Raw genomic sequence first — 27,541 nt, 5'->3', positions numbered from 1 at the left:
TCCTTTTAAATTTGACTCCCCCACCCCCACCCCAGGGTAAGGCCCATGAAGGGCAGGTTCATGTCTGCTTTGGTCGTCCCTATGTTGACTGTGTCTGGCATGTAGCGCACCACATTAGTTGAACCAAAGGAAGGATGAACGAATGAATTAGTAAGGTCTTGATTTGGCAGGGCTGGCATAACCTGGACTAAAATTTATTTCTTTCTGTATTACAGGAGTGTTTTATGGGTCAAAAAAATAAAATACAGAAGTGAAGAGAGGTTAGCATATTAAAGGCTAGAGAATCCCCTGGATTTTTGGCTCTGAGTAAGTGAATTATATCCTCCAAGCCACAAGATTACATTCACAATAGAGGATTATTTACATGAGGAATAAAAGGGTTGGATAGGGAATCAGGATCACCATCAAATAGGGTCGTTATTTCCTAAAGGCACCATCACGTTTGCCATCTGTGAACTTTATTTCTACAGGCAAGTTCCAGGTTAACTTGAATCCATTTTACGAGCTAATCTATGCCCAGGCAAAACTTACTAGGAAAATGGAGTTTATCATGTCCCAAGGAATTGGCATTGAAATATTAGAGGTACAATAATCATTTTGGATCTATATGCATACACTGTAAGTAAAATGTCAAGAATTTCTATCCCTAGAAATAATAAGTGCTGGGGCTACCAAGATTTGGAGCAACTCTATCCAAGGCTGAGAAGGAAACCTGTCCAGTGTCCTGAAGCCACCATTTAAAAAGCATAGATCAATACGCAATATGGGACAAGGTTAACCTTTTGACTGCTTCAGATGGAAAAATGAGTGAGGTAAACTGGCTACTGGCAGCCTTATTCCTGGATGCCTAGCATAAATGCTCAGGCTGATTCTGAAATCTGCACTGTGAAAGGTAGAGACTTTTCTAGAATCTTTACAGCCTGATTTATGAATTAATCTCATGGAAACAAATAAAATGGGATTAGAGTATGACGACTTTCTTTTATAATTAAAGGAAGAAAAGTAGATGGGTTATACCTATTTTGGTTTTCTCCCAAATCCTTTAAGACAGAAGCCGTATCTGACATAGTGATGAAAAACGAAAACATCATAAATGCTCGGTCTATTAGAGAAGGTCTCCAGGTAGTCTTCCTGCAAAACCCTCTCTCCCCCAAGAACGAGATAAGCTTCTGCCTGCCATAGGGGCTGAGTCCTGCAAGCTCAGGCTGCTGCAGCTGATGTCCAAGGAGAAGGTGCAGAGACTTGCCCTGCAGGGACCAGGAAGGGATGGAAACTGCTGAGTGCTACCTCAGTCTAATTAAAAAACAACATATGCCTAGGGCATGCTCACCAAGGTGTTTTTTTTTATTACAGGTCTGGGCTGCTTAGCTCATCTGTTTACAACCAAAAGTCTCCTGAGTGTGCCTATTAAAGTGCAGGTTTATACCCCAGCCCATTCTGATTCTGTAGTTCTGGGGCAGCGGCAGAATGGGAACCTACAATTTTAATCAATCATCCAGGAGATTCGCAGGGACCTGGTACCCAGGCAACACTTTGGGAACCATTGGTTTAAACCAATGGTTCTCAAACTGGGGTCACTGGATGCATTCTTGAGTGTTTCGCAAAGTGAATTTTTACGTTTTGTATTCTTCTTTTGATAATGATCTTTCAAATATTAAGAACATTCCAGATCGTTTGGGTGACAATTTCATAACCAAACCCTACCACAAGACTTCCATTGAAGTGTTTATAGTCCGGGTATACTTTTAATTTTGTCTCAGGCTAGTCTTTACTCACAACCAGACCTGATTTGAATGTTCACACCAAAGCCATGCCAGAATGACATTCCTTCATTTGCTCAGAAAGGGAAAGGAGCAGGTTTTGACAAACACCAATGTATTGAATCTGGGGGTCTACCGCATGGCTAACTGACAGTGGGGAAAGAGGCTTAGAGCTCAGAAGAGAAGGTTTCTCCAAAGCCAGAGGACTGGGGGGGGGGGAGGGGCGGAGGGGCGGGGGGAGGCAGTGCGCGCTGCACTGCCGGCATGGAAATAAAGGGAGAAAAAGTTCTGGGAAGGAGGGAATAATGTCCCTGTGAGCAGGTATTTTACTGTTAAATGAAATGAGACATAAAACTGTTCAATATGCTACCACTCGTGCAGTAAAAAATTGTATATGCACCAATACTTAAGGAAAATTTCTGAAAGGAACAAGAAAAACAAAACAAAACAAAAGCCTGTAGTTATCTCTGAGAATCAGGAATAGGATGATAGAGTAGGGGAACTTTAACTTCTTATTTTACACCTTTCGTACAGTTTAAATTTATGATTATAAACATACATTACTTTCCCACTAATGTTTTAAGGAAAGGTCAGCAGTATGACACTAAATTACCAGAAAGGACAAGAAAAATCAAAAGAGGCCATGTTTGCGGCAAGAGGTTGTCACCGGTGACCTGAATCCTGTGGTTTCAGGTAGGAATGTGAGAGCTGACTGCCATTGTCTAAAACACCACTTCTCAAGCTTTGACATGCAGTGGAATCACTTGGGGGTCTTGTTAAAATGCTGCTTCTGATTCAGTAGGTCTGGGATGGAGCCTGAGATTTCTAACAGGCTCCCACATGATATCCACGCAGCTGGTCCAGGCAGCAGACTTTTGAGTTGGAAAGTAATCAGAATGCAGGAAATGGAAGTGAATATGAAGAGACCACTATTTCCCAAAAATTGTTTCCTAGAACCTGAATGCCAAGGCATGCTCTAATAAAAAAGATTCCACAATCAAGGAGGTTTGGGAAATACCACACACCATACTGGGTGTTAGAGTTTTATTGAGAGTTTTTTATTGGCTTTTCATTCAGATGTTCCTAACAATAAGGGCTAACCTTGCATTAGCAGTGAAAACTTAACTACACTGTCAGTCTGATGTTCTTAATAGGCCATCCTGGAAGGTACTGGGGAGCAGAGTTACAGGGTAGCATGAGTTCAGAGGTGCAGAGAGGAGGGAGACAGGAATATGACAAGTTTCCACATTCTGTCTCCAGTGCAATAGCAGCAGAGGTCTCTGAAAGGCGAGAAAGCTCCCAAAATAGCCTTTGTTAGGGCACGTGCATGTAAAGCCTGGTGCTCCTGGGCAGTACATGCTGTAACACCATCACATATTTGCCAAACCTTATTTGAAATATTCCTGGGCCTTTCTGAAACTTAGCCTCAGCAGCATGGCCCCAAAGCCATGGGTATGAGCAGGCTTGTGAATATCCCAACTTGAATACATTTACACTGCCAGTGGCAAAGGCAGGAAACCACAGAAGCTGACCGGACCTCACTGCTGAAAGGAGTCCTGTGTGCCAGGAGCACAACCCCACTGTTCGCTGACAGTGATTAAGAACAGCCTGGAGGTGGCTGGGCAGCACTGAACCTCTCACCTGCTGAGATGGAACAGGTGAGACCAGAAGGAACCCTAAGGCTCAAATAACATGTTCGTGGCACTGAGTCATTTACCCAGGACCTCAGGGCTTAGCTGCCTCAGAACAGCTTTTTAAACTCTCTTCATAGATCCTGCAACTGAGCAGTAAGTTTCAGCAGCAGACTGCATTTCAAAGGACCTCTCTTTGCAGAGGAGAGCAGAGGTTATTCACCAGGCAGGCCTTACTCATTTGAAAAGACTGCCATTTTCTCCTCTCTAGCACCTAAACTTGGCAGCAGAGGGTCCGAGCCATATGGACAACTTGCAGAGATTCGGAGGACACCAGAAGTGGCCATAAAATAGATATTCTGAAGCCTTTGCCTCCACAGCTGTAGTTTTCTATCACCTTAGCTTTTCATGGGATGGCTGGTCATTCAGTCACTCCCAGCTGTCGCATTTGTCTCTCAAATTTACTAGGGAGGGAAATGGGCCTGCACAATTCCATTTTCTCCTTGCTAGCCTTCAGATCTATTTACTTTTGAGAATAAATTTATTGGAACAGCACTGTGCACACAGTGACACATTTTTCAGGGACTGTAGTTAGGGGATAAAACAGACACATGCCTGTTGCTGCAGAGTGATAAGAACTCATGCTTAGCACGACCCAAGCCATACTGCTTCAGGACCACCAGGGCCAGAAGGTGATTCATGATAAATTTGTGTCCCAAGGCTCCCTGCAAGCTTCAGGGACCTGTCCCATCATAGCCATAGTGGTGGCAAACGAATTCAAATTAGTTTTAATATTCACCTAATAAATACATGTTCCCTCTGTTAAAATGTCATCAAATATCTCCTTATCGCATATACTTAATACACTTTAAACTGTCAGGCAAGAGTTATTTGGGAAATCAAGAGTCAATGAGAAAGCCACAGTGAGAAAGATTTTTGCCCTCTATTTTTATATGAAGCACTTTAATTACTACTTATAAGATAAATTCTAGCCGAAATAAGCAGGCAAAGAGAGGCAACAAAGGGCCAGGTAATTTATTTAAATACCCCTGGGTGAGGTTCTGTGGCCTTCTTGTCACAGGCCAGAGAAGTCACACCTGGTTGGGGAGGTGGGGGGTTTATAAGGGATTAGGAGGGGGAGGAGTGGGCAAGCTATCCTAGGGGGTGTGGAGAGGTATGATTGGCTAAAGGTGAGGTAATAGACAACTAGAAACTTTTTTCCTTCCAAGAGGGAGGAGGCTGACATCCGGGTCTTAGTTGGCACATCAGGATGGAATTCAGGGAGAGCTGTCCCCTTTCCATATATGGCACGGACTTTGGGGTCTGGTCTGTTCTCCCCCTATGGCATCTTTCTGTTCTGTTTGCATGTCCTTGTTTTTCCTTTCTCCAGCCTAATACTACTGACATCATTGAAGTTAGTATATACACAGCAAGGAGGATGTACCCTTGAAATCATTTATCCCCAAAAGGCAGAATACTTCTAAAGCAACAAAAGCATAGAAGGGTGAGGAGGCACCTTGAATAAACTTGTGCGTTTACGATTTGTTTTAAAGTTCTACCTGGATGTCCTCCACCCAGGAGCCGAGGAGAGGTTCTCTCCCTTCACTCAAGGTAGCTCACTAACTAGACTACACAGGGCCTAATCCATTCACCTCTTTTATTCCTTTCCTAAATTCCGTTAACACAACTTCAGTCAAGGGTCATGGATGATTTGGGGTTAAGAATAGGCTCCACAAATACACTGTCTGGAAGATAAAATGATGACTTCCATTTTTCCTGCATTTGATTTGAGTATTTTGACTCAAGATTTTTCCTGGGGTTTCTCCATTCAGGGTAGCTTAGAGGGCACACCAACCGCTCATTATTGGGGATGCTGGGTTCAAGCAGCACCGCTGCTGGGGTCCCATGATTCTGCCATCTGGGGTCCCTCATCTCCTCACGGCCTTGGAACTGTTCTCTGGTCAGCTGTTTGCTCAGCTGGGACAGAACTACAGGGCTGAGTCTAAACCGCCCCTCGGCTGATACCTCAGAGCACTCAGCGGAAAAAAACCACTAAGCAGACTGGGCTGGTTCAGCCAGGAAAGTTGTCACTTTACCTTTTTGCTTACTGAGAAGCAGCAGTGCGGGCCCGACGCCAGGCCCTTGCAGCCCAGGGCCCTTTGCGGCCGCGGCGCTTTGGTTGAAATTCGCCTCTTCCGCAGGTTTCCACGGGGCTCCGGGCCCCTCGGGCGCCGGGTGCGGGGCTCCGTCCCCAGAGGGCAGCTCCGGGCCGGTGCGGGAAGCAGCAGAGGGGATCGTGACAAGGGCGCCCGGCTCGGCCTGGCCCCGCCGGCTGGGCGCGCGCTCCTCCGCCCTGGCGCCAGGCTCCTCTCGGATGGCGTCCAGGGCGCCCAGCTTCATCGGGGGCGAGTCCTGCTCCCGCTTGGGGCTCTCCTCTGAGGCTGAGGACGCGTCGCACGACTCGATGATGAGCTCGCTGTCCAGCTCGGCCTCGCGCTCCTCCCTCAGGATGCTGTACTGGATGGACGGCGAGGCCGGCGACGGTGGCGGGCCACCCACGTGGCCGAAGGTCACATAGCCCGAGGGCAGCGCGTCCTCAGCGGCCAGCGGGTCCTCGGACACCAGCTCGATCTCCGAGTCCCCTGACTCCGCGCTGCTGGCCTCATGGTCCAGGGGGCTGGGGATGGTCGGCAGCCCAGCCCTGGCCTTGGCCTCGGACCTGTCAGCCACCTGGCACGCAGGCCGTGGGCTCCCCGTGGTTTCATAGGATAACCCCTTTGCTTCTTTAATTGCAGTGATCAGCTCATCCTCGGAGATGCTGCATTTGCCCTGGGATTCGGCGGCAGATGGTTCTGTCGTTCCACAGCGCGGAAAGGAGCCAGAGAGGCACCCACATGGACAGACAGATGGACAGAAAGAGAAGAAATAACACAAATTCCATTAGGCGAGATATTTTCTCCTTGCTTGAGAAACACATAACTCATTAGCACAAAAATAGTCTGTTTCCAGGCCTATGCTAGAAAGACAGGCCACCTGAACTAAAAGGCTAATTACTTGTTCAGCCCAATTAATCAATGTTTTACATACCTATTTATCTTAATCTAGTTATTTTAAAAAGTGACCTAGCAGTTTCTTAGTAATTGCACCTCCCTTGGTTTTTTGTTTCAATGTGGCAGAGATTCTAGATGTCACGGTTTTAATTTCTGATCCATTCTGTCAGGGGAGTTTTCCAATTTCACAGATTCCATCATATCATCTGACCTGGATAACTTCCTGATTTGGCCCACCACTATAAACAAACCTGAAAATCACCCATTACTCCCTGCCTGTTGCTGTTCATGTTCCCTGATTTCAATAAGACAAAGAAAGCTAATTGGGTTCCTTGAATTCAACCTGACTTCTGAGCTTTACATTTCCCATAAGAGTCAATACGTTTACTCTTTTTTAGTGAAAAGTGTAACAAGGTGAGCTATAGAAGACAGTTTTTGCCAATTGCACCAAACAGGCTGTGAAGATTACCATGACACACAATCCTGCAGGGTGTCTAATGGTGGAGGCCACACTGCCATTGTTTTTTCTCCCTTCCGATCCTCTTGAGAAGAACAAAACTCCAGTGACCCCAGGTCCCTTGGGGGAATGTCTGCCTTCTGTCTCATGTTTATCCAGATGGCATGAAATCCTCACCAGCAATCTTGCTGTTACTTCTCTCCCTGGATGAGACTACCTGGGGTCACCATGACAACAGCTTTCAGGAGCTTGATGTCTCCCTTGCCACACAGCAGGGCCTTGTTTAGAATATCCTGTTCTCTGGCCCTTTTGTAAGCAAGAAGTATTTGTCATTTCCAAAGTTTTGAGGTCAGTGGGAGGGATTTAGAAAGGGGAAGGGACGGACTATCTATGGCTAGGTAATCTGCTTTAGGGTTGTGAGGATGAAACATTTTAGATTTGTCTACTTCTCCATAAAGAAGAACTAATTTTATCCTTTGTCCATACACAATTCATTCTTCATTAATTGAGAACATGCTATGTGTCAGGCTCTCTTCTAGGCACTGGGGATATATTAGTGAACAAAATGGGTAACAAAAGCTCTGCTTATATTCTGGTGGGAGAATACAATACACAAATAATGTATGTAATAAGTAAAGTATATAGCATGTTAGAAGATGTTAAGTGCTATGATAAAAAAAGCAGAGTAAGGTAATGGGACCAGAAGTGCTGGTACAGGGTGGGGATGAGCTTGCAACTTAAAATAGGATAGGCAGGATGGGCCTCTTTCAGAGGGTAACCTGTATAGAACACCTGAGGAACAGGGAGTCTCAAGAAGATAACCAGAGGAAAAGCTTGCCAAGCAGAGGGAACAGAGACTGCAAAGGCCTGGAGGTGGAAGCTACAGTGACTTCCAGGTATCACAGTTATGCCTGGAGTAAATTGGATAGGGGAAGAATAATAGGAAAAGAGGCCAAAGACATGCAGGAAGGGGAGTCAGATCATGTAGGATCTCATGGGGTTTTTATTCTGAGTAAAATGAGAAGCCATGGGAGGGTTTTGAGCAGAAAAGTAATATGATCTATGTTGTTGATGTTTCAGTAACTTAAAACAACAATCACTTCATTATTTCTCACATGATTTATATTTAGAAATACTTGTTGCATGAGAGTAAACCCTATTTTTATAGCAGTTAATCCCTTAATAAGTTGTGCACATAGTTCTCTGATGTGATTTTACAGAGCATACAGGTGTAAAATCTACACCAGCTTACTTTAGAATGGCAGGCCAGAGTGAGGAGGAAGAAGGGAAATAAGGCTGGTGTAACTGAAGGAATGGCCTGTATTCAGAGCACCATCAGTAGCAGCATCGCCACAGCCCCCTTGAGCATCTGCTGGGCTACAGGCACTTTGCCCTACATGGGGCTTAAAGTCTAGAGGCAATAGGCTAAATGACTTGTCCAAGGTCACTGTACTGGTTTTTCTATCTTTGCCCCCTTGGATTCATTCCCATCTTTCTTTGCCTTGGTCTGTACTATGAGGACTGACCTACATAGAACGCATTACCTGAACCCCTTCCCCTCTGGTTTCTGGTTCTTTTTCAGCCCCTCAGAATCATGGAAAGAGTGGGAGGGGGGAAATGTTGGGGTATTAATACTTTTGCTGTTTCTGAAGCTCCACATCTTGGCAGCCTTTGGGACTGCTATTCCCTCCCCTTGCTCCTTTAGATCTGGGGGTGCTAATGGATCCCTCATGTTGCCAGTCCTTGAGTGTTTTGCCATCTTTTGTTGGTTCTCATAACTGTCTTTACTCAGCTGTAAAGAGCCCCTTCTTTAAACTGTCTTGAGTTACAACCTTTGAGTGTGTCATTTGTTTCCTGCCAGGACCCTGAAAGATATAGCCATGTGGCTAGAAATGACTTGGCTTGAATTTGAACTCAAGTCTTTCTGTTTCATGTGTCTCTCACTATATTAGGATAGCTCTGTTTAAAAAGGGTGGAGTCTGAGATGGTGCAGATTATATTTTGGAGAATGAGAAGAAGAGGAAAAGTGAAATGAATAACCACATGCAAAAGAGGAAGATGGATCTCTACCTTATGTCATATATAAAAATCAACTCCAAATGGGTCAACAAACTAAATATTCTTATATTTAAAACCATAAAACTCTAGAAGAAAAGACAGACATGGATATTTGTGACCCGGAATTAGACAATGATTTCTTATATACAACACCAAAAGCACAAGCAACAAAATAAAAATTTTATAAATTGGGCTTCATCAAAAGTAAACACTTTTGTGCCTCAGAGGACACCATCAAAAAAGTGTAAGCACAATCCACAGAATGGGAGAAAATTTTATAAGTCACGTAAATGACTTGTATCTTGAATATATTAAAAACGATTACAACTCAATAAAAGACAAGCAACCCAGTTAAAAAATAGGTGAAGGATTTGAATAGACAGTTCTCCAAAAATTTATGAATGACCACAAAGCATATGAAAATATGTTCAACATCATTTTTTACCAGAGAAATGCAAATTAAAAAACAGTAAGATACCACTTCACAGTCACTAGAATGGCTAGAATCAAGAAGTCAGATAGTAGTGAATGTTGGAAAACATATGGAAAAGTTGGAAAGGAACCTTCTTACACTGCTGGTGGGAATATAAAATGGTATAGTTGTTTTGGAAAATAGTCTAGCAGTTCCTCAAATTAAACATAGAGTTACCATATGACCCAGCAATTCCACTCTTATGTATCTATCCAAGAGAAATGAAAAACAATGTCCATAAAAATACTTGTACACAAATGCTCATAATAGCATTATTCATAACAGCCAAAAAAAATGGAAACAACCCAACGTTCATCAATTGATGAATGGATAAATAAAACGTGGCACATCCATACAATGGAATACTAATTGGCCACATAAAGAAATGAAGTACTAATACATACTACAACATGGCTAAACTTTGAAAACAGTATGCTAAGTAAAATAAGCCAGTCACAAAGGACCACACAGAATATGATTCCATTTATACAAAATGTCCAGAAGAGGCAACTCTATAGAGAAAGAAGGTACATTAATGGTTGCCTGGGAGGAGTATGAAAGGAATGAGGTGATGACAGCTAATGGGCACTGGATTTCTTTAGGGAGGTAATGAAATGTTTTATAACTTACTGTGGTGATAGATATACAATTCTATGAATATAGTAAGCCATTAAAATGTATACTTTTAATGGGTGGATTAAATGGGATGTGATTAGATCTCAATAAAGCTGTTTTTAAAAATAAAAGACAGCGATGGAGGGAGGCTCTTTCCTTGGACCAGCATTTATACAAGTGCCTTATCTGCATTAGACTATAGTATGTGTGAGAAGTAACTTTAATTATGTTAAGACACAGAGATTTGGGGATTTATCTGAATTAATTTATCTGAACAAATGGGGTGTTGATGGTCACTCAGAAACAGTGAGCATGGTTAAGTAAAATGAACAGGAACTCCATACCCAAGAGCATGGAAGTCAGAAGAGTGAACTGTTTTTTTCATTTTTGTTTTTGTTTTATTAATTAATTAATTTTTAATTAAGGTATCATTGAATACAATTCTACCCTAACTGCTCACCCAAGCTTACTGATAAGATTCCAGCTCATATTCTCTGTCTCTCCTGAAGAACAAGAAGAAAACAAGACAGAATGGGCTAAGTACAAATGTATATATAGTTCAAAGTTCTAGAGGAACTTAGAGGAGATCATTGAGCAAATTGCATCTGAATTAGTCTCAGGATGCAAATAGAGCCTTGGAAGCCAGACTTTGTCTAAGGAGAGTGAACTCGGAGCAAAGACATGGATGTGGGAAGGAAGGGGTGTGCTCAGAGTGACAAGCTCAGAAGTTTAACTGGAGTACTGTGGAGGCCATAGAGGACAGTGTGACTGCAAAGTCAAGCAGGCCCCTCATCATGGAAGTCCTGGGAAACTAGTTTAAAAGTCAATACTTTCACAGGTAGGCACTGGTGGGTCCTGGAAGGGCTAGAGGGAACTTGGGTGAGAAGAGAGTGGAGGAGGATACTCCATTAAGACGACAATGCAATGGTGAGGGGAAGAGTTAAGACAACCGAATAAGTTATGGTGACTGTACATACATGTTAAAAAGAAACACATAGGAGATTAAAGATGGTGGTGTGAGAGGAGAGACAGAGGCTTCCTCCTAAAACTGGATACAATTAGAAAATTTAATTGGCACAACTAATCCTAAGAGAGCAACAGGAAAGAGGATGGCGTCAGACTGCATACACCTGGAGAAAAGAGCAGACCTCACTGAATGGGGTAATGTACCAGAGCTGTGGCTCCGCGGGACCTAAGCGCTTTCCCGACCCCAGCTCACCGGCCAGAGGAAGAGAAACGGAGCAGAGAGGGAGTGGAAGGCTTGGGACTGCTGAATACCTAGCTTGGGAGATCTGCTCTGGGAGCACAAACCTACATTTCATGGTGCTTTCATGAGACTCACATGACTACCGGATTGGAAAGTTAATATAGGCAGAGTTCCTGGGGAGACTGGGATTCTGGCTGCTTGTGGAAAGCAGGGATCCATATCTGGCAGCTTTGGGACAAAAACATACCTGTGTAACCGGCCAACTGGCTCAGGCAGTGGAGACAGGCACAGCAGCCGGGAGGCGGGGAACAGCTCTTTCCTCCCCCCAGGTACTAGTACTGTTCCCCTGTGACTCCCGACATTGCTTCAGGAGCTGAGCAGCTCCAGAATAGAGCTTCTGGACACCAGAGGGCACCATATACAAACATGACACACCAAAGGAATCTTGTTCAGAGTAAAATTATTAATACAACTCCCGAGAAAGATTTAGATGATATGGACCTTGTGACTCTTCCTGAAAGGGAGTTCAAAATAAAAATCATCAACATTCTAATGGAAGTAAGGAAAGACATTCAAGAACTCAGGAATGAATTCAGGTCAGAGATCCAGTCATTGAAGAGCACAATGGAGGGTATTAAAAGCAGGTTGGATACAGTGGAGGAGACAATAAATGAAATAGAAACAAGAGAAGAGGAATACAAAGAAGCTGGGGGACAGAGAGAAAAAAGGATCTCTAAAAATGAAAGAATATTGAGAGAACTGTGTGACCAATCCAAGTGGAACAATGTTCGCATTATAGGGATACCAGAAGAAGAGAGAGAGAAAGGGATAGCAAGTGTCTTTGAGGAGGTAGTTGCTGAAAACTTCCCCAATCTGGGGAAGGACATAGTCTCTCAGGCCATGGAGATCCACAGATCTCCCAACACAAGGGACCCAAGGAAGACAACACCAAGACACATAGTAATTAAAATGGCAAAGATCAAGGATAAGGACAGACTCTTGAAAGCAGCCAGAGGCAGAAATAAGATCACATACAAAGGAAAGCCCATAAGGCTAACATCAGACTTCTCAGCAGAAACCTTACAGGCCAGAAGGGAGTGGCATGATGTATTTAATGCCAGGAAGCAGAAGGGCCTGGAACCAAGATTACTTTATCTGGCAAGATTATCATTTAAATTTGAAGGAGGGATTAAACAATTTCCATATAAGCAAAAGCTGATAGAGTTTCCTTCCCACAAACCATCTCTGCAGTCTATTTTGGAGAGAATGCGATAGATGGAAATGTTCCTAGGGTTGGATAGCTGTCACCAGAGGTAGGAAAACCATGGTAGGGAGGGTGGAGCAGCTGATTTCAAAGCAATAGCAAAATTAAATTGACTATCCCCAAATTCAGAGAAGGGATAGACAAAAAGTACACAATTTGATACCTAATACATAAAGATTGAAGGAGGACAAAAAAGGAGGAGAAATAGAAGAGAACCTTTAGATTGTGTTTGTAACAGCATACAAAGTGAGTCAAGTTAGACTCTTAGACAGTAAGGAAAGTAACCTGGAACCTTTGGTAACCACAAAACTAAAGCCTAAAGTGGCAATAAGTACATACCTATCGATAATCACCCTAAATGTAAATGGACTGAATGCACCAATCAAAAGACATAGAGTCACTGAATGGATGAAAAAACAAGACCCATCTATGTGCTGCTTACAAGAGACTCACCTCAAACCCAAAGACATGCACACACTAAAAGTCAAGGGATGGAAAAAGATATTTCATGCAAACAATAGGGAGAAAAAAGCAGGTGTTGCAGTACTACTATCAGACAAAATAGACTTCAAAACAATGAAAGTAACAAGAGATAAAGAAAGACATTACATAATGATAAAGGGCTCAGTCAAACAAGAGGATATAACCATTATAAATATATATGCACCCAACACAGGAGCACCAGCATATGTGAAACAAATACTAACAGAACTAAAGGAGGAAATAGAATGCAATGCATTCATTTTAGGAGACTTCAACACACCATTCACTCCAAAGGACAGATCCACCAGACAGAAAATAAGTAAGGACACAAAGGCGCTGAACACCACACTAGAACAGATGGACCTAATAGACATCTATAGAACTCTACACCCAAAAGCAACAGGATACACATTCTTCTCAAGTGCACATGGAACATTCTCCAGAATAGACCACATACTAGGCCACAAGAAAAGCCTCAGTAAATTCAAACAGACTGAAATTCTACCAACCAACTTTTCAGACCACAAAGGTATAAAACTAGAAATAAATTGTACAAAGAAAGCAAAAAGGCTCACAAACACATGGAGGCCTAACAATACGCTCCTAAATAGTCAGTGGATCAATGACCAAATTAAAATGGAGATCCAGTAATATATGGAAATAAATGACAACAACAACACAAAGCCCCAACTTCTGTGGAACGCAGCGAAAGCAGTCTTAAGAGGAAAGTATATAGCAATCGAGGCATATTTAAAGAAGGAAGAACAAACCCAAATGAATAGTCTAACGTCACAATTATCAAAATTGGGAAAAGAAGAACAAATGAGGTCTAAAGTCAGCAGAAGGAGGGACATAATAAAGATCAGAGAAGAAATAAACAAAATTGAGAAGAATAAAACAATAGAAAAAATCAATGAAACCAAGAGCTGGTTCTTTGAGAAAATAAACAAAATAGATAAGCCTCTAGCCAGACATATGAAGAGAAAAAGAGAATCAACACACATCAACAGAATCACAAATGAGAAAGGAAACATCACGACAGAGCCAACAGAAATACAAAGATTTATTAGAGACTACTATGAAAGCCTATATGCTAAGAAGCTGGAAAATCTAGAAGAAACAACTTCCTAGAAAAATACAACCTTCCGAGACTGACCAAGGAAGAAACACAAAATCTAAACAAACCAATTACCAGCAAAGAAATTGAAGTGGTAATTAAAAAACTACCAAAAAAAAAAACACCCCGGGCCAAATAGATTTACCTCGGAATTTTATCAGACATACAGAGAAGATATAATATCCATTCTCCTTAAAGTTTTCCAAAAAATAGAAGAGGAGGGAATACTCCCAAACTCACTCTATGAAGCCAACATCACCCTAATACCAAAACCAGGCAAAGACCCCACCAAAAAAGAAAACTACAGACCAATATCCCTGATGAACATAGATGCAAAAATACTCAATAAAATATTAGCAAACCGAATTCAAAAATATATCAAAAGGATCATACACCATGACCAAGTGGGATTCATCCCAGGGATGCAAGGATGATACAACATTCAAAAATCCATCAACATCATCCACCACATAAACAAAAAGAAAGACAAAAACCACATGATCATCTCTGTAGATGTTGAAAAAGCATTCAACAAAATTCAACATCTATTCATGATAAAAACTCTCAGCAAAATGGGTATAGAGGGCAAGTACCTCAACATAATAAAGGCCATATATGATAAACCCACAGCCAACATCATACTGAACAGCGAGAAGCTGAAAGCTTTTCCTCTGAGATCGGGAACAAGACAGGGATGCCCACTCTCCCCACTGTTATTCAACATAGTACTGGAGGTCCTAGCCATGGCAATTAGACAAAACAAAGAAATACAAGGAATCCAGATTGGTAAAGAAGAAGTTAAACTGTCACTATTTGCAGATGACATGATATTGTATGTAAAAAACCCTAAAGACTCCACTGCAAAACTACTAGAACTGATATTGGAATACAGCAAAGTTGCAGGATACAAAATTAACACACAGAAATCTGTGGCTCTCCTATACATTAACAATGAACCAATAAGAAGAGAAATCAGGAAAGCAATTCCATTCACAATTGCATCAAAAAGAATAAAATACCTAGGAATAAACCTAACCAAAGAAGTGAAAGACCTATACCCTGAAAACTATAGGACACTCAAGAGAAATTAAAGAGGACACTAACAAATGGAAACTCATCCCATGCTCTTGGCTAGGAAGAATTAATATCGTCAAAATGGCCATCCTGCCCAAAGCAATATACAAATTTGATGCAATCCCTATCAAATTACCAACAACATTCTTCAACAAACTGGAGCGGATAGTTCAAAAATTCATATGGAAACACCAAAGACCCCAAAGAGCCAAAGCAATCCTGAGAAAGAAGAATAAAGTGGGGGGATCTCACACCCCAACTTCAAGCTCTACTACCAAGCCATAGTAATCAAGACAATTTGCCACTGGTACAAGAACAGATCCACAGACCAGTGGAACAGAATAGAGACTCCAGACATTAACCCAAACATATATGGTCAATTAATATATGATAAAGGAGCCATGGACATACATGGGGAAATGACAGTCTCTTCAACAGATGGTGCTGGCAAAACTGGACAGCTACATGTAGGAGAATGAAACTGGATCACTGTCTAACCCCATACACAAAAGTAAATTCAAAATGGATCAAAGACCTGAATGTAAGTCATGAAATCATAAAACTCATTTAAAAAAACATAGGCAAAAATCTCTTGGACATAAACATTAGTGACTTCTTCATGAACATATCTCCCCAGGCAAGGAAAACAAAAGCAAAAATGAACAAGTGGGACTATATCAAGCTGAAAAGCTTCTGTACAGCAAAGGACACCATTAATAGAACAAAAAGGTACCCTACAGTATGGGAGAATATATTCATAAATGACAGATCTGATAAAGGCTTGACATCCAAAATATATAAAGAGCTCACGCACCTCAACAAACAAAAAGCAAATAATCCAACTAAAAAATGGGCAGAGGAGCTGAACAGACAGTTCTCCAAAGAAGAAATTCAGATGGCCAGCAGATACATGAAAAGATGCTCCACATTGCTAGTCATCTGTGAAATCCAAATTAAAACCACAATGAGATATCACCTCACACCAGTAAGGATGGCTATCATCCAAAAGACAAACAACAACAAATGTTGGCGAGGTTGTGGAGAAAGGGGAACCCTCCTACACTGCTGGTGGGAATGTAAATTAGTTCAACCATTGTGGAAAGCAGTATGGAGGTTCCTCAAAATGCTCAAAATAGACTTACCATTTGACCTGGGAATTCCGCTTCTAGGAATTTACCCTAAGAATGCAGCACTCCAGTTTGAAAAAGACAGATGCACCCCTATGTTTATTGCAGCACTGTTTACAATAGCCAAGAAATGGAAGCAACCTAAGTGTCCATCAGTAGATGAATGGATAAAGAAGATGTGGTACATATACACAATGGAATATTATTCAGCCATAAGAAGAAAACAGATCATACAATTTGCAACAACATGGATGGAGCTAGAGGGTATTATGCTCAGTGAAATAAGCTAAGTGGAGAAAGACAAATACCAAATGATTTCACTCATCTGTGAAGTATAAGAACAAAGGAAGAACTAAAGGAACAAAACAGCAGAGAATCACAGAACCCAAAAATGGACTAACAGTTACCAAAGGGAAAGAGACTGAGGAGAATGGGAGGGTAAGGAGGGGATAAGGGCGGGGAAGAAAGGGGGTATTATGATTAGCATGTATAATGTGGGGGTTGGGGGAAAGGGGAGGGCTGTTGCAACACAGAGAAGACAAGTAGTGATTCTACAACATCTTACTATGCTGATGGACAGTGACTGTAATGGGGTTTTTCAGGGGGCCTAGGGGTAGGGGAGAGCCTAGTAAACATCATGTTCTTCATGTAATTGTAGATTAATGATAACAAAATGTTAAAAAAAAGAAACACACAGGCCCAACACAGTATCCGTTCTGCTCGGCCAAGTCACTAAACCAGGGCCCAATACATAAACTCAATTATAGTTTCAACCTCCCCCAGAAATGTATCTGTCAGGAATTTTCTGGTCAGCATCACCAATAAGATCATCTGTCACAGGAGCCCTCTGCATGTTGCCTAAGAGAAGATGGGGTGATGTACATTTTAAGGCCTCCCTCCTCATCCCCTAAAAGAAAGTGACCTGGCCTGAAATCCCTTTTCTTTTGCTGATAAGTTTCCTCCACTTCCTGACTACAAACACCTTCATTTGGTACAATCCCTGGGAGCATCTTTTTACTTATGAGAGGTGGTGCTGGCCAATTCACAAATTGCTTAATAAAGGCAACTGGATCTTCAAAGGTACTTGAATGAATTTTGGTTTTTAACAGATGGAAAGAGAGGGCAATTCAAGAGTCACTGAAGAGAAAGAAACCACAAACTGGGGTTTGACATGTAGTGGCTATGAAAAAAATGGGTTGTTGATGGTCTCTCAGAAACAGTGAGCATGGGTAAGTAAAATGAACAGGAATTACGTACCCAAGAACGTGGAAGTCAGAAGAGTGAACTGTTTTTTTTCAAGCTTTTATAGTTTCGTTTTTCAGAATTATTTAATCTTTTTTTAACTAAGGTTCCATTGATATACAATTTTATTAAAGTTTCACATGAACAACATTGTTTTTAGCATTCACCCGTATTATCAAGTCTCCCCCAACCCCACTGCAGTCACTGTCTATCCACATAGTAAGATGCTATCAAGCCATTGTCTTTACCATGCTGTACTGCCTTCCCCATGCCCAACATATTGTGAATGCTATATATAACACCCCTTAATCCATTCTCCCTCCCTCCCCAGCCACCCTTCCCTTTGGTAACTGCTAGTCCCTTCTTGGAGTCTGTGAGTCTGCTGCTGTTTTGTTCCTTCAGTTTTGCTTCGTTCTTATACTCCACAAATGAGTGAAATCATTTGGTACTTGTCTTTCTCCACCTGGCTTATTTCACTGGGCATAATATCCTCTAGCTCCAGCCATGTCGTTGCAAATAGTAGGATGTTTTCTTTTTATGGCTGAATAATATTCCATTGTGTATGGGGTATGTGGTGGGGACTTGATAATGGGGGGACTCTAGTAACCACAATGTTGCTCATGTAATTGTATATTAATGATACCAAAATTTTTAAAAATTCCATTGTGTATATGTACCACCTCTTCTTTATCCATTCATCTACTAATGGACACTTAGGTTGTTCCATATGTTGGCTATTGTAAATAGTGCTGCAATAAACATAGGGGTGCATATGTCTTTTCAATCAGGGATCTTGTTTTCTTCTGGTAAATTCCTAGGAGTGGAAATCCTGGGTCAAAGAGCATTTCTATTTTTAGTTTTTTGAGGAACTTCCATATTGCTTTCCACAATGGCTGAACTAATTTACATTCCCACCAATAGTGTAGGAGGGTTCCCCTTTCTCTGCATCCTCATCAGCACTTGTTGTTACTTGTCATTTGGATGTTGGCCATCCTAACTGGTGTGAGGTGATATCTCATGGTTTTGATTTGCATTTCCCTGATGACTAGAGATGTGGGGCATTTTTTCATGTGACTCTTGGCCATCTGAATTTCTTCTTTGGGGAAGTGTCTGTTCAGATTCTCTGCCCATTTTTTAATCAGGTAATTTTTTTGGGGGGTGTTGAGGCATATGAGTTCTTTATATATTTTGGATGTTAACCCCTTATCGGATAAATTATTCTCCCATATTGTAGGATGCCTTTTTATTCTGCTGATGGTGACCTCTGGTGTGCAGATGCTTTTTAGTTTGATGTAGTCCCGCTTGTTCATTTTTGCTTTTGTTTCCCTTGCCTGAGGAGATACGTTCAGGAAAAAGTTGCTCATGTTTATATTCAACAGATTTTTGCCTATGTTTTCTTCTATGAGTTTTATTGTTTTCATGAGTTACATACATTCAGGTCTTTAATTCATTTCAAGTTTACTTTTGTGTAAACAGTAGACAGTAATCCAGTTTCATTCTCTTACATGTAGCTGTCCAGCTTTGCCAACACCAATTGTTGAAGAGGCTGTCATTTCCCCATTGTATATCCATGGATCCTTTATTGTATATTAATTGGCCATATATGTGTGGGTCTATATCTGGCTCTCTATTCTGTTCCATTGATCTATGCATCTGTTCTTGTGCCAGTACCAAACTTAATTACTGTGGCTTTGTAGTAGAGCTTGAAGTTAGGGAGCATAATCCCCCTACCTTTGTTCTTTTTTCTCTGGATTGCTTTGGCTATTCGGGATCTTTTGTGGTTTCACATGAATTTTAGAACCTTTTGTTCTAGTTCATTGAAGAATGCTGCTGGTATTTTGATAGGGATTGAATTGAATCTGTAGATTGCATTAAGCAGGATGGCCATTTTGACAATATTAATTCTTCCTATCCTTGAACATGTCATGTATTTCCATTTATTGGTGTCTTCTTAAATTTCTTTCATGAGTTTCTTGTATTTTTCAGGGTATAGGTCTTTCACTTCCTTGGTTAGGTTTATTCCTAGGTATTTTATTCTTTTCAATTTAATTGTAAGTGGAGTTGTTATCCTGATTTTTCTTTCTGCTAGTTCATCATTAGTGTATGGGAATGCGACAGAATTCTGTGTGTTGATTTTGTATCCTGCAACTTTGCTGAATTCAGTTATTAGTTCTGGTAGTTTTGGGGTGGATTCTTTAGGGTTTTTTATGTACAATATCATGTCATCTGAAAACAGTGACAATTTAACTTCTTCCTACCAATCTGGATGCCTTTTATTTCTTTGTGCTGTTTGATTGCTGTTGCTAGGACCTCCAGTACTATGCTAAATAAAAGTGGTGAGAGTGGGCATCCTTGTTTTGTTCTTGATCTTAGAGGAAAAGCTTTCAGCCTTTTGCCATTAAATATAATGTTGGCTGTGGGTTTGTCATACATGGCCTTTATTATGTTGAGGTACTTGCCCTCTATAACCATATTTTTGAGTTTTTATCATGAATGGATATTGAATTTTGTCAAATGCTTTTTCAGCATCTATGGAGATGATAATGTGATTTTTGTCTTTTTTGTTGATGTGGTGTATGATGTTGATTAACTTTCAAATTTTGTACTATCCTTGCATCCCTGGAATAAATCCCATTTGATCATGATGGATGATCTTTTTGATATAGTTCTGAATTTGGTTTGCTAATATTTTGTTGAGTATTTTTGCATCCATGTTCATCAGGGTTATTGGTCTGTAATTTTTTTTGTGGTGTCTTTGCCTGGTTATGGTATTAGAGTGATGCTGGCCTCATAGAATGAGTTTGGAAGTATTTCCTCCTCTTCTACTTTTTTGAAAACTTTAAGGAGGATGGGTATTAGATCTTCTGCAAATGTTTGATAAAATTCAGGGTGAAGCCATCTGGTCCGAGGTTTTGTTCTTAGGTAGTTTTTTGATTACCAGTTCAATTTCACTGCTGGTAATTGGTCTGTTCAGATTTTCTGTTTCTTTCTGGGTCAGTCTTGGAAGGTTGTATTTTTCTAGAAAGTTGTCTATTTCTTCAACATTATCCAGTTTGTTAGCATATAATTTTTCATAGTATTCTCTAATAATTCTTTGTATTTCTGTGGTGCCTTAGTGATTATTGTTTCTCATTTCTGATTCTGTTTATGTGTGTACACTCTCTTTTTTTCTTGATAAGTCTGACTAGGGGTTTATCTATTTTATTTTCTTGAAGAACCAGCTCATGGTTTCATTGACTTTTTTTCTATTGTTTTATTCTTCTAAATTTTATTATTTCTTCTCTGATCTTATAATGTCCCTCCTTCTATTGACTTTGGACTTCATTTGTTCTTTTTTCTCTAGTTTCATTAATTGTGAATTTAGACTGTTCATTTGGGATAGTTCTTCTTTCTTGGGGTAAGCCTGTTTTGCAATATACTTAGAACCTCTTAGAACTGCCTTCACTGGATCCACAGGGTTTGGGGTGTTGAGTTGTTATTTTCATTTATCTCCATATATTTCTTGATCTGTTTTAATTTGGTCATTGATCCATTGATTATTTAGAAGCATGTTGTTAAGCCTCCATGTGTTTGTGGGCTTTTTTGTTTTCTTTCCATAATTTATTTCTAGTTTCACACCTTTGTGGTCTGAGAAGCTGGTTGGTGCAATTTCAATCTTTTTGAAATTACTGAGGCTATTTTTGTGGCCTAGTATGTGATCTATTCTGGAAAATGTTCCATGTACACTTGATAAGAATGTGTATCCTGCTGCTTTTGGGTAGAGTGTTTTGTAGATGTCTTTTAGGTCCATCTGTTCTAATGTGTTGTTCAGTGCCTCTGTCTCCTTGCTTATTTTCTATCTGGTTAATCTGTCTTTTGGTGTGAGTGGTGTGTTGAAGTCTCCTAAAATGAATGCTTTGCATTGTATTTCCCCTTTTAATTCTGTATTTTTTTCACATATTTAGGTGGTCCTATATTGGGCACATAGATATACTTAAAATGATTACATCCTCTTGTTGGACTGACCATTTTATCATTATATAATGTCCTTCTTTGTCTCTTACTTTCTTTGTTTTGAAGTCTATTTTGTCTGATATAAATACTGCTACTCCTACTTTTTATCCCTATTATTTGCATAAAACATCTTTTTCTATCCCTTCACTTTTAGTCTGTGTGTGTCTTTGGGTTTGAAGTGAGTCTCTTTCAGGCAGCATATAGATGGGTCTTGTTTCTTCATCCATTCTCTAACTCTATGTCTTTTGATTGGTGTATTCAGTCCATTTACATTTAAAGTAATTATCAACAGATATATAGTTATTGCCATTGGTGACTTTAGATTTGTAGTTGCCAAAGGCTCAATGGCAGCTTCCTTACTATCTAGCAGTCTATTTTTAGAAGAGTGAGCTGTTTTGATGGGACAGGGATAGAAAATTAACTTGGATGTTTCTTCCCTCTCTATAGCACAATTTCAGTTTCCCATGCTGAGAGCCCTTGGCCATCCAGACTTCTAGGACTGACCCAGCTTCTACTTGGAAAACATTCCTAGGAGCCCATGCAGTAGGCAGGCAGGGCTTTGGGCTCCAGGGCTATGTGTGGTCCTGTAGGGCAGCACAACCTGTGGGCAAGTCTGCCTGATGCTGTACCAAGCAGGGGACCAGCTGGGGTCCACTCATTTTGCACAGCTAGAAGGCCCTGGGCAGCTTTACATTTGTTAGTGTGATGATCTGATTAACATCTGTCTCTTCACACTCCTCCACTCTCTGTGACCCCACATTGCAGGTGTGAGGGCACAGGACTGCCAAGGTATTTGTGTTCACTGTCCTATCCCCAGTACCTAGTGTAGTGCATGGCACACAGGAGGTACTCAATAAATAATGCTTGTGTGAGGACTAGCTTAGATCTCTAAACAGTCATTCTAAATCAGGTATGTGTTTCAAAAGTGCCCTGACAAATTCTGACTTTAGTAGAGGTAAGTCTGCGTGGGGCTCTGGCATCTGCATTTTATAACTCCAAGAGGGATCCTACCAGTCACCTCCAATTAGGGCTGGCAGATTTAGCAAATAAAAATACAGGACATCCAGTTAGATTTGAATCTCTGCTAAACAATGAATTTTTTTTTAGTATAAGTCTGTCCAATGAAATTTTAGTATTTTATCTGGCAACTCTACCTCCAGTTGAAAGCCACTGGGTTGGGCCATACAGAAAAAAAAGGCTTAAAGGTTCTTGCTTTATTCACTTAAGAGTATGCATGATATCAGAGATCTGTGGTGTGTGGGAGAAAGGGCCTGATGAGTTTCATTTGGGCAAGTGAAGGGATTACCTTAAAGACATCCTTACTATGAGTCAAAAGGTTCTCAGCAGAAATTGTAGGCACTGACCCCATTCTTAATGGCAACTAAAAGTTTAAGAAAGTGCAAGGAGGAAAATTTGGAATGAGACAATTTTCCTACCCTTGTTTAAAAACTTATGGGCTTCTAGCTAAGATTCCATCATGACTGAGACAGCAAAGCTAGAAAGTCAATGAAAATAATCAAAAAGATTATAGACACCAAGAAGTTTAGAACCGCCCTGCCTGGGGAGATGTGTTTACCCTGTGTGATGATTAGGATCATATAAATTAAGAAGAATAAAAGGAAAGGTGAATGTGAGTCAGTTTACCAACTCACAGATGCCAGCATCCAACAGTGAACAGCGCTCCATCAGGCCTCCCCTTTGCTCCTGGATCACTCTCCACTCATCACGAAGAGGAATCATGTGAAAACACAAATCTGCTCCTGCCACTCTTCCCTTCCTTCTCCCCTCTCCTCAACACTCTGTGTGCCTCTGTCAGAACACAAACCCCAGTGGTGAGGGGCTATTTCCCTGATCATCTGTCCCACTGGAAGGGAGGGGCTAGTTTTTGTTTCTTCAACTCCAGCACTGCCAGTGCTTAGCAGCATGCCCGACCAAAACGAAGTGTGTAGAAAGCATTTGTTCAGTGAATGACTGAACTGGAAAATCAGAAGCTGTATGCAGTGGATCTTGAAGTCCTCGAAGCTTTATGGTTGAATGAGTCTGATGTAAGGTTTGGGAAGGAGAGGAATTGATGCTACAATCTTTAGGGAAACAGAACAGGAGGGACTTCCACCCAGGTATAGGGGACCCCGTTAGTCTGAGAGGATGTATCGAGCATTGGTTAAGACTCTGCCTTGGGTCAGAGTTGGTGAATGTTCAAGTGGAAAAAGATCACAGTTTAGGAAATTCCAAACTTTTTCATTTAACCAAATTAATTATTCAATTTTTAAAAAAGTTAGATTGTATGCAATACTTCAACAAACTAAAAGGATAAAAATGGCAGTGCTGAGATTGAAGGGGGAAGGTAGGGATGAAGGACTATTTGTTTGGTTTCTTCTTGCTGCCCAATGCCCCAACAAAGGTCATGAAATCCCCCTCACCTCAACTTCATTGTACAGACTTGGAGTTGGGGCCAGAAGTGTTAAATGCCCTGTCCAAGGTAGCCCAGTAGGTCTGAGAGAACAGCCAAGGTGTTCCCCTGCCCCCACCCCAGTGCCTCTGGGAGACCTGGAGGTCAGAGAGGAAAGCTGACCCAGAAGCAGGGAGCACTTCCCTCTCTGCTCTGAACAGTAGACACATGAGGATCTTAATGTTGCCAGTGCATCATCCTTACCCCTTCCCTCAAGTAAAGAAAGTAATATTTTACAAAGCAAATCTGATAGGACTTAAAGGAAAATTCCAAATCTCAACCTTTGTACAATGGGCACAAGACTGAATAAGTAGGTATGTTAATTAAATCAATTAAACTGAGACTTAAGGGAACCCTATAGCAAAGTATTTTGAGTGCAAATATTCATTCCTTGATATTCAGATTTCTATATGCTGGGGTTCCCCAAGGCAGGGAGCACCAGTCCCCTCACCTGTTCCTGAAGACGGGGGAGTAATGGACCCTGGGCTGTCATCTTCAGGCTCTGAGACAGTGACTGTGGGGACTGTGTCAGGACTTGGTTTCAGACAGACATCTTGCTTTTCAGGGGTCTTTTCCTGGGTAGCAGTTTCAACAGAAGGCTCGACCTCAGTCAGCGTGATTTTGACAGGGGCAGCGATCAGAGGAGCACTGTGCTGTTCTTCAGAGAGATCATCTATGTAAGGTGCAAATGTTGACTCTTCAAATAAGTGGTCCTTGAGGATTTTTCCCTCCACAGGAATTGGTTTCTCTGGTTCACAGACCTCTTTCGGTTTTGTTGAGATTTCAGAGTCTTTATTCTTAAAGTCCGAGTCCTTCTCTTCCAACTTGGGATGATGTTTTTCCTGATATTTCACCTCCTCTGGCCTAGTTATGTCAATGTATTTACAGGCTTCTGCTTTCATCTGGTCCAGGGGGTCTGCTAAGATCTTGTTCACTTCAGTGGACTCTGCAGGAGTCATCTCAATTCCAGAATCAGAACTGAATAAGCCATGAAGCTCTGTCCCAGGCACATCTGGTAAGGAGGGTCCAGGGGTACTCAACTCCTCAGGGCTCTCAGAAGTGGTGGCCTGGCCATTTTCCTTCTGAAGAATTCCAGTGAAATATGTAGACTCCTCCTTAGGTGGGTAACAGGTGTCGGAAATAAGAGACGTGTAACACGATCCTTCCCCATCTTTTGATGCTGTTGAAAAGGTGACCTCAGCCGCACCTACAGATCAAAACAGCATCAGACAGTGAGAGGGTGCCCGGCTGCAGTTCTCTCCCCTGCCTGCCCCACCCCGCCCCGTGCAGACACAGCATCCTTTCTCCTCAAGACCTCAGGTTTCCCTTGAGCACACTCAAGTTCACTTGCCTTATGCCCCTGACAGCCCACAGCACTGTGTTTTCCTGGCGGCAGACTGCAGAGGTCCACATAGTCTACCACAGCCAGAAAAGTTGAGGAGAGATCCCAGAGGACTAAAAAGTTGATTTTCAACATCTACTACCTCAATATATAGTGACTTGTCTTACTTCATATTATTCAACAGAAGCTCTCTTTGCATCTGAAGTATTAGTGACTCTAAGTAGATGTAGAAATATAGGCTAATTCAGGTGTGTAAATGCAACCACAAGAGAGCTGACTGGGGAGAGGGGCTGGTTCTGGAGTCTCAGATTGCTAGGAGAGGCCTCAAGAGACCCCCTAAGTCATCCCTTTCAGTCAGGGGCACCTACTCTACCTGGATGGATGCCATCCCTTCTCTTTTTAAAGGTCCTCAGAGAAAAGGACTCTCAGTTTTCTAATGGCCTCATCTGAAAGTGGTTTTCACCTTGATGGAGCGCTTCCCTATTTCTTCAGTTTTCCAGTTCTGTTTCCCCCCTCACTCACCCATCTACTGGGCGTGATTTGCCTTCCAATGACATTCAAAATGACCCACAAGGAATTCTTAGTGTGGTGCCAAGGGGAAAACAAGTTTCTAAGTTTGAATTTATAGAATGTTTTCACCTGACATTCATTCTACTCATAAACCAGCCAAAAAAATTCATTAATGGCAAGAAGAAGAGGGAAACCCTTCATTATTTCTCTTAGGTGTAAAAATGCTGCCAGAAGAGAAGAAAACTAATATTTATTGAGGCCTTATTATATGCAAAGCAGTGGGATTTTACTTAATTCTTACAACTATTTTATAAATGAAGCCCCACACTACTCTCAACACATCTCTCTCTCTCTCTCTCACACACACACACTCAGTTTTGAAGACACACTCAAAGAATATTCCAGATTAGGCACCAACTCATAAAAGTAATATAAGTAGTAGCAGTGATATAACAATTTCAATAGCTAATATTTGAGTGCTTGCTATGTATCATGTTTCAAGCTTTTAATTAATATTGACTCATTTAATTATCAAAGTCATCCTAGAAGACCAGTACAATTATTAGTCTCATTTTAAGAAGAGGAAATCAAGGAACAAAGGAGTTAAATAATTCACCTAATTTCACAGGCAGTAAGTGGTGAAGCTAGGACTCAACATCGAGTGGTCCAGAAGTCCGGAATTCTCCCCTAATGCCCTTTGTATCTCCTTATATCAGTTTGTGATGTTTTTTTAAAGGTAACTTTGAATTGGGTTTATTACAAATAAACAACTTTAGCCTTTTCCTAGCTTTCTACTGGGTTGCATGAGTCACTGATGGACTAAGTGGAATAGACAAGCACAAAGTCCCTTTGCCGTTCTAGCACTCTCCCGCCTTAGCACCTTTGCATGAGCTGTTTTCCTTTCTTGGAACTCTCTTCCCCAAGATACCTATCCCCTCACTGCAAAGTCTTTGCTCAAATGCCACCTGCCTAAGGAAGAGGACCCTGACAACTTTATCGCAAACTGCAAACTGCCTTGCTCTCCATACTCCCTGGCAATCTGGTTCCCACCTACCCTTCTCTACTTTTTCTTCTTCCTCTAACACTTGTCTTGCCAATGGGTTTCAGCCACAGGCAAGTTCACTATGGATTCAATGAGACCAAAAAATGACAATGGAACATTCTTGGGGTTAAAGGGTTATACTCAATTTTATTCCCATGGTGGCAGGTCAATCACGAGAATCCTGTCCACTCAGAGCGAGTCTGCATGCAGCAAGCCGGGCTCTGCCTCTGGGCCTCTCTGCCCACACAGCCATCTCAGTCTCTGTCCTGGGTGCTGCCACCACTCCATCTCTGCTCTCCTGCAGCCTTGTAGCTGTGCCACCATGTCGCCCAGAGCACTGGGCAGAGCTCTTTATTTAGAGTCAATAGCAACATACTGCCAACACGTGTGTAGTGAGCAAGACAACCAGGGCCAGGTGAGAATCCTGGCGTTAAGAACCTTCACTTTATCCACACTCGACCCTCCAGAATTCTTGCCTCTCAATCTATGTGCCCTCAATCCTTTACAATGGTCCCTGTGCAAGGAAGCTGGAATATTGTAACCAAATTCCATAATAACATAATACAATATACAAATAACAAACATTACAACAAAGTATAATAACCCTCAGGCCTGAGGAGATCCATTGACACCAAGTGGTCATCCTGG

General features: G+C 41.5%; 1 protein-coding gene across 2 annotated transcripts in view; it reads right to left on the bottom strand.

The window, feature by feature from the left end:
- RTN1 (reticulon 1) overlaps positions 1 to 27,541 on the bottom strand; it is a 219,963-nt gene that overhangs the window by 91,281 nt on the left and 101,141 nt on the right. The window contains exons 2-3 of one of the 2 annotated variants that reach the window (XM_037006878.2): positions 24,451 to 25,206; positions 5,488 to 6,243 (exon numbers count right to left, since the gene is read on the bottom strand). In XM_037006878.2, coding sequence (XP_036862773.2) covers positions 5,488 to 6,243; positions 24,451 to 25,206 — 1,512 coding nt within the window. The remainder of the gene's footprint in view (positions 1 to 5,487; positions 6,244 to 24,450; positions 25,207 to 27,541) is intronic. The other variant, XM_073242311.1, reaches the window with a different exon arrangement.

This window comes from Manis javanica, chromosome 8 (genome assembly GCF_040802235.1).
Source record: "Manis javanica isolate MJ-LG chromosome 8, MJ_LKY, whole genome shotgun sequence".
Taxonomy (NCBI): Eukaryota; Metazoa; Chordata; class Mammalia; order Pholidota; family Manidae; genus Manis; species Manis javanica.
The sequence above is the reverse complement of the archived record's forward strand: the minus strand, read 5'-3'. Positions and strand labels throughout refer to the sequence as shown.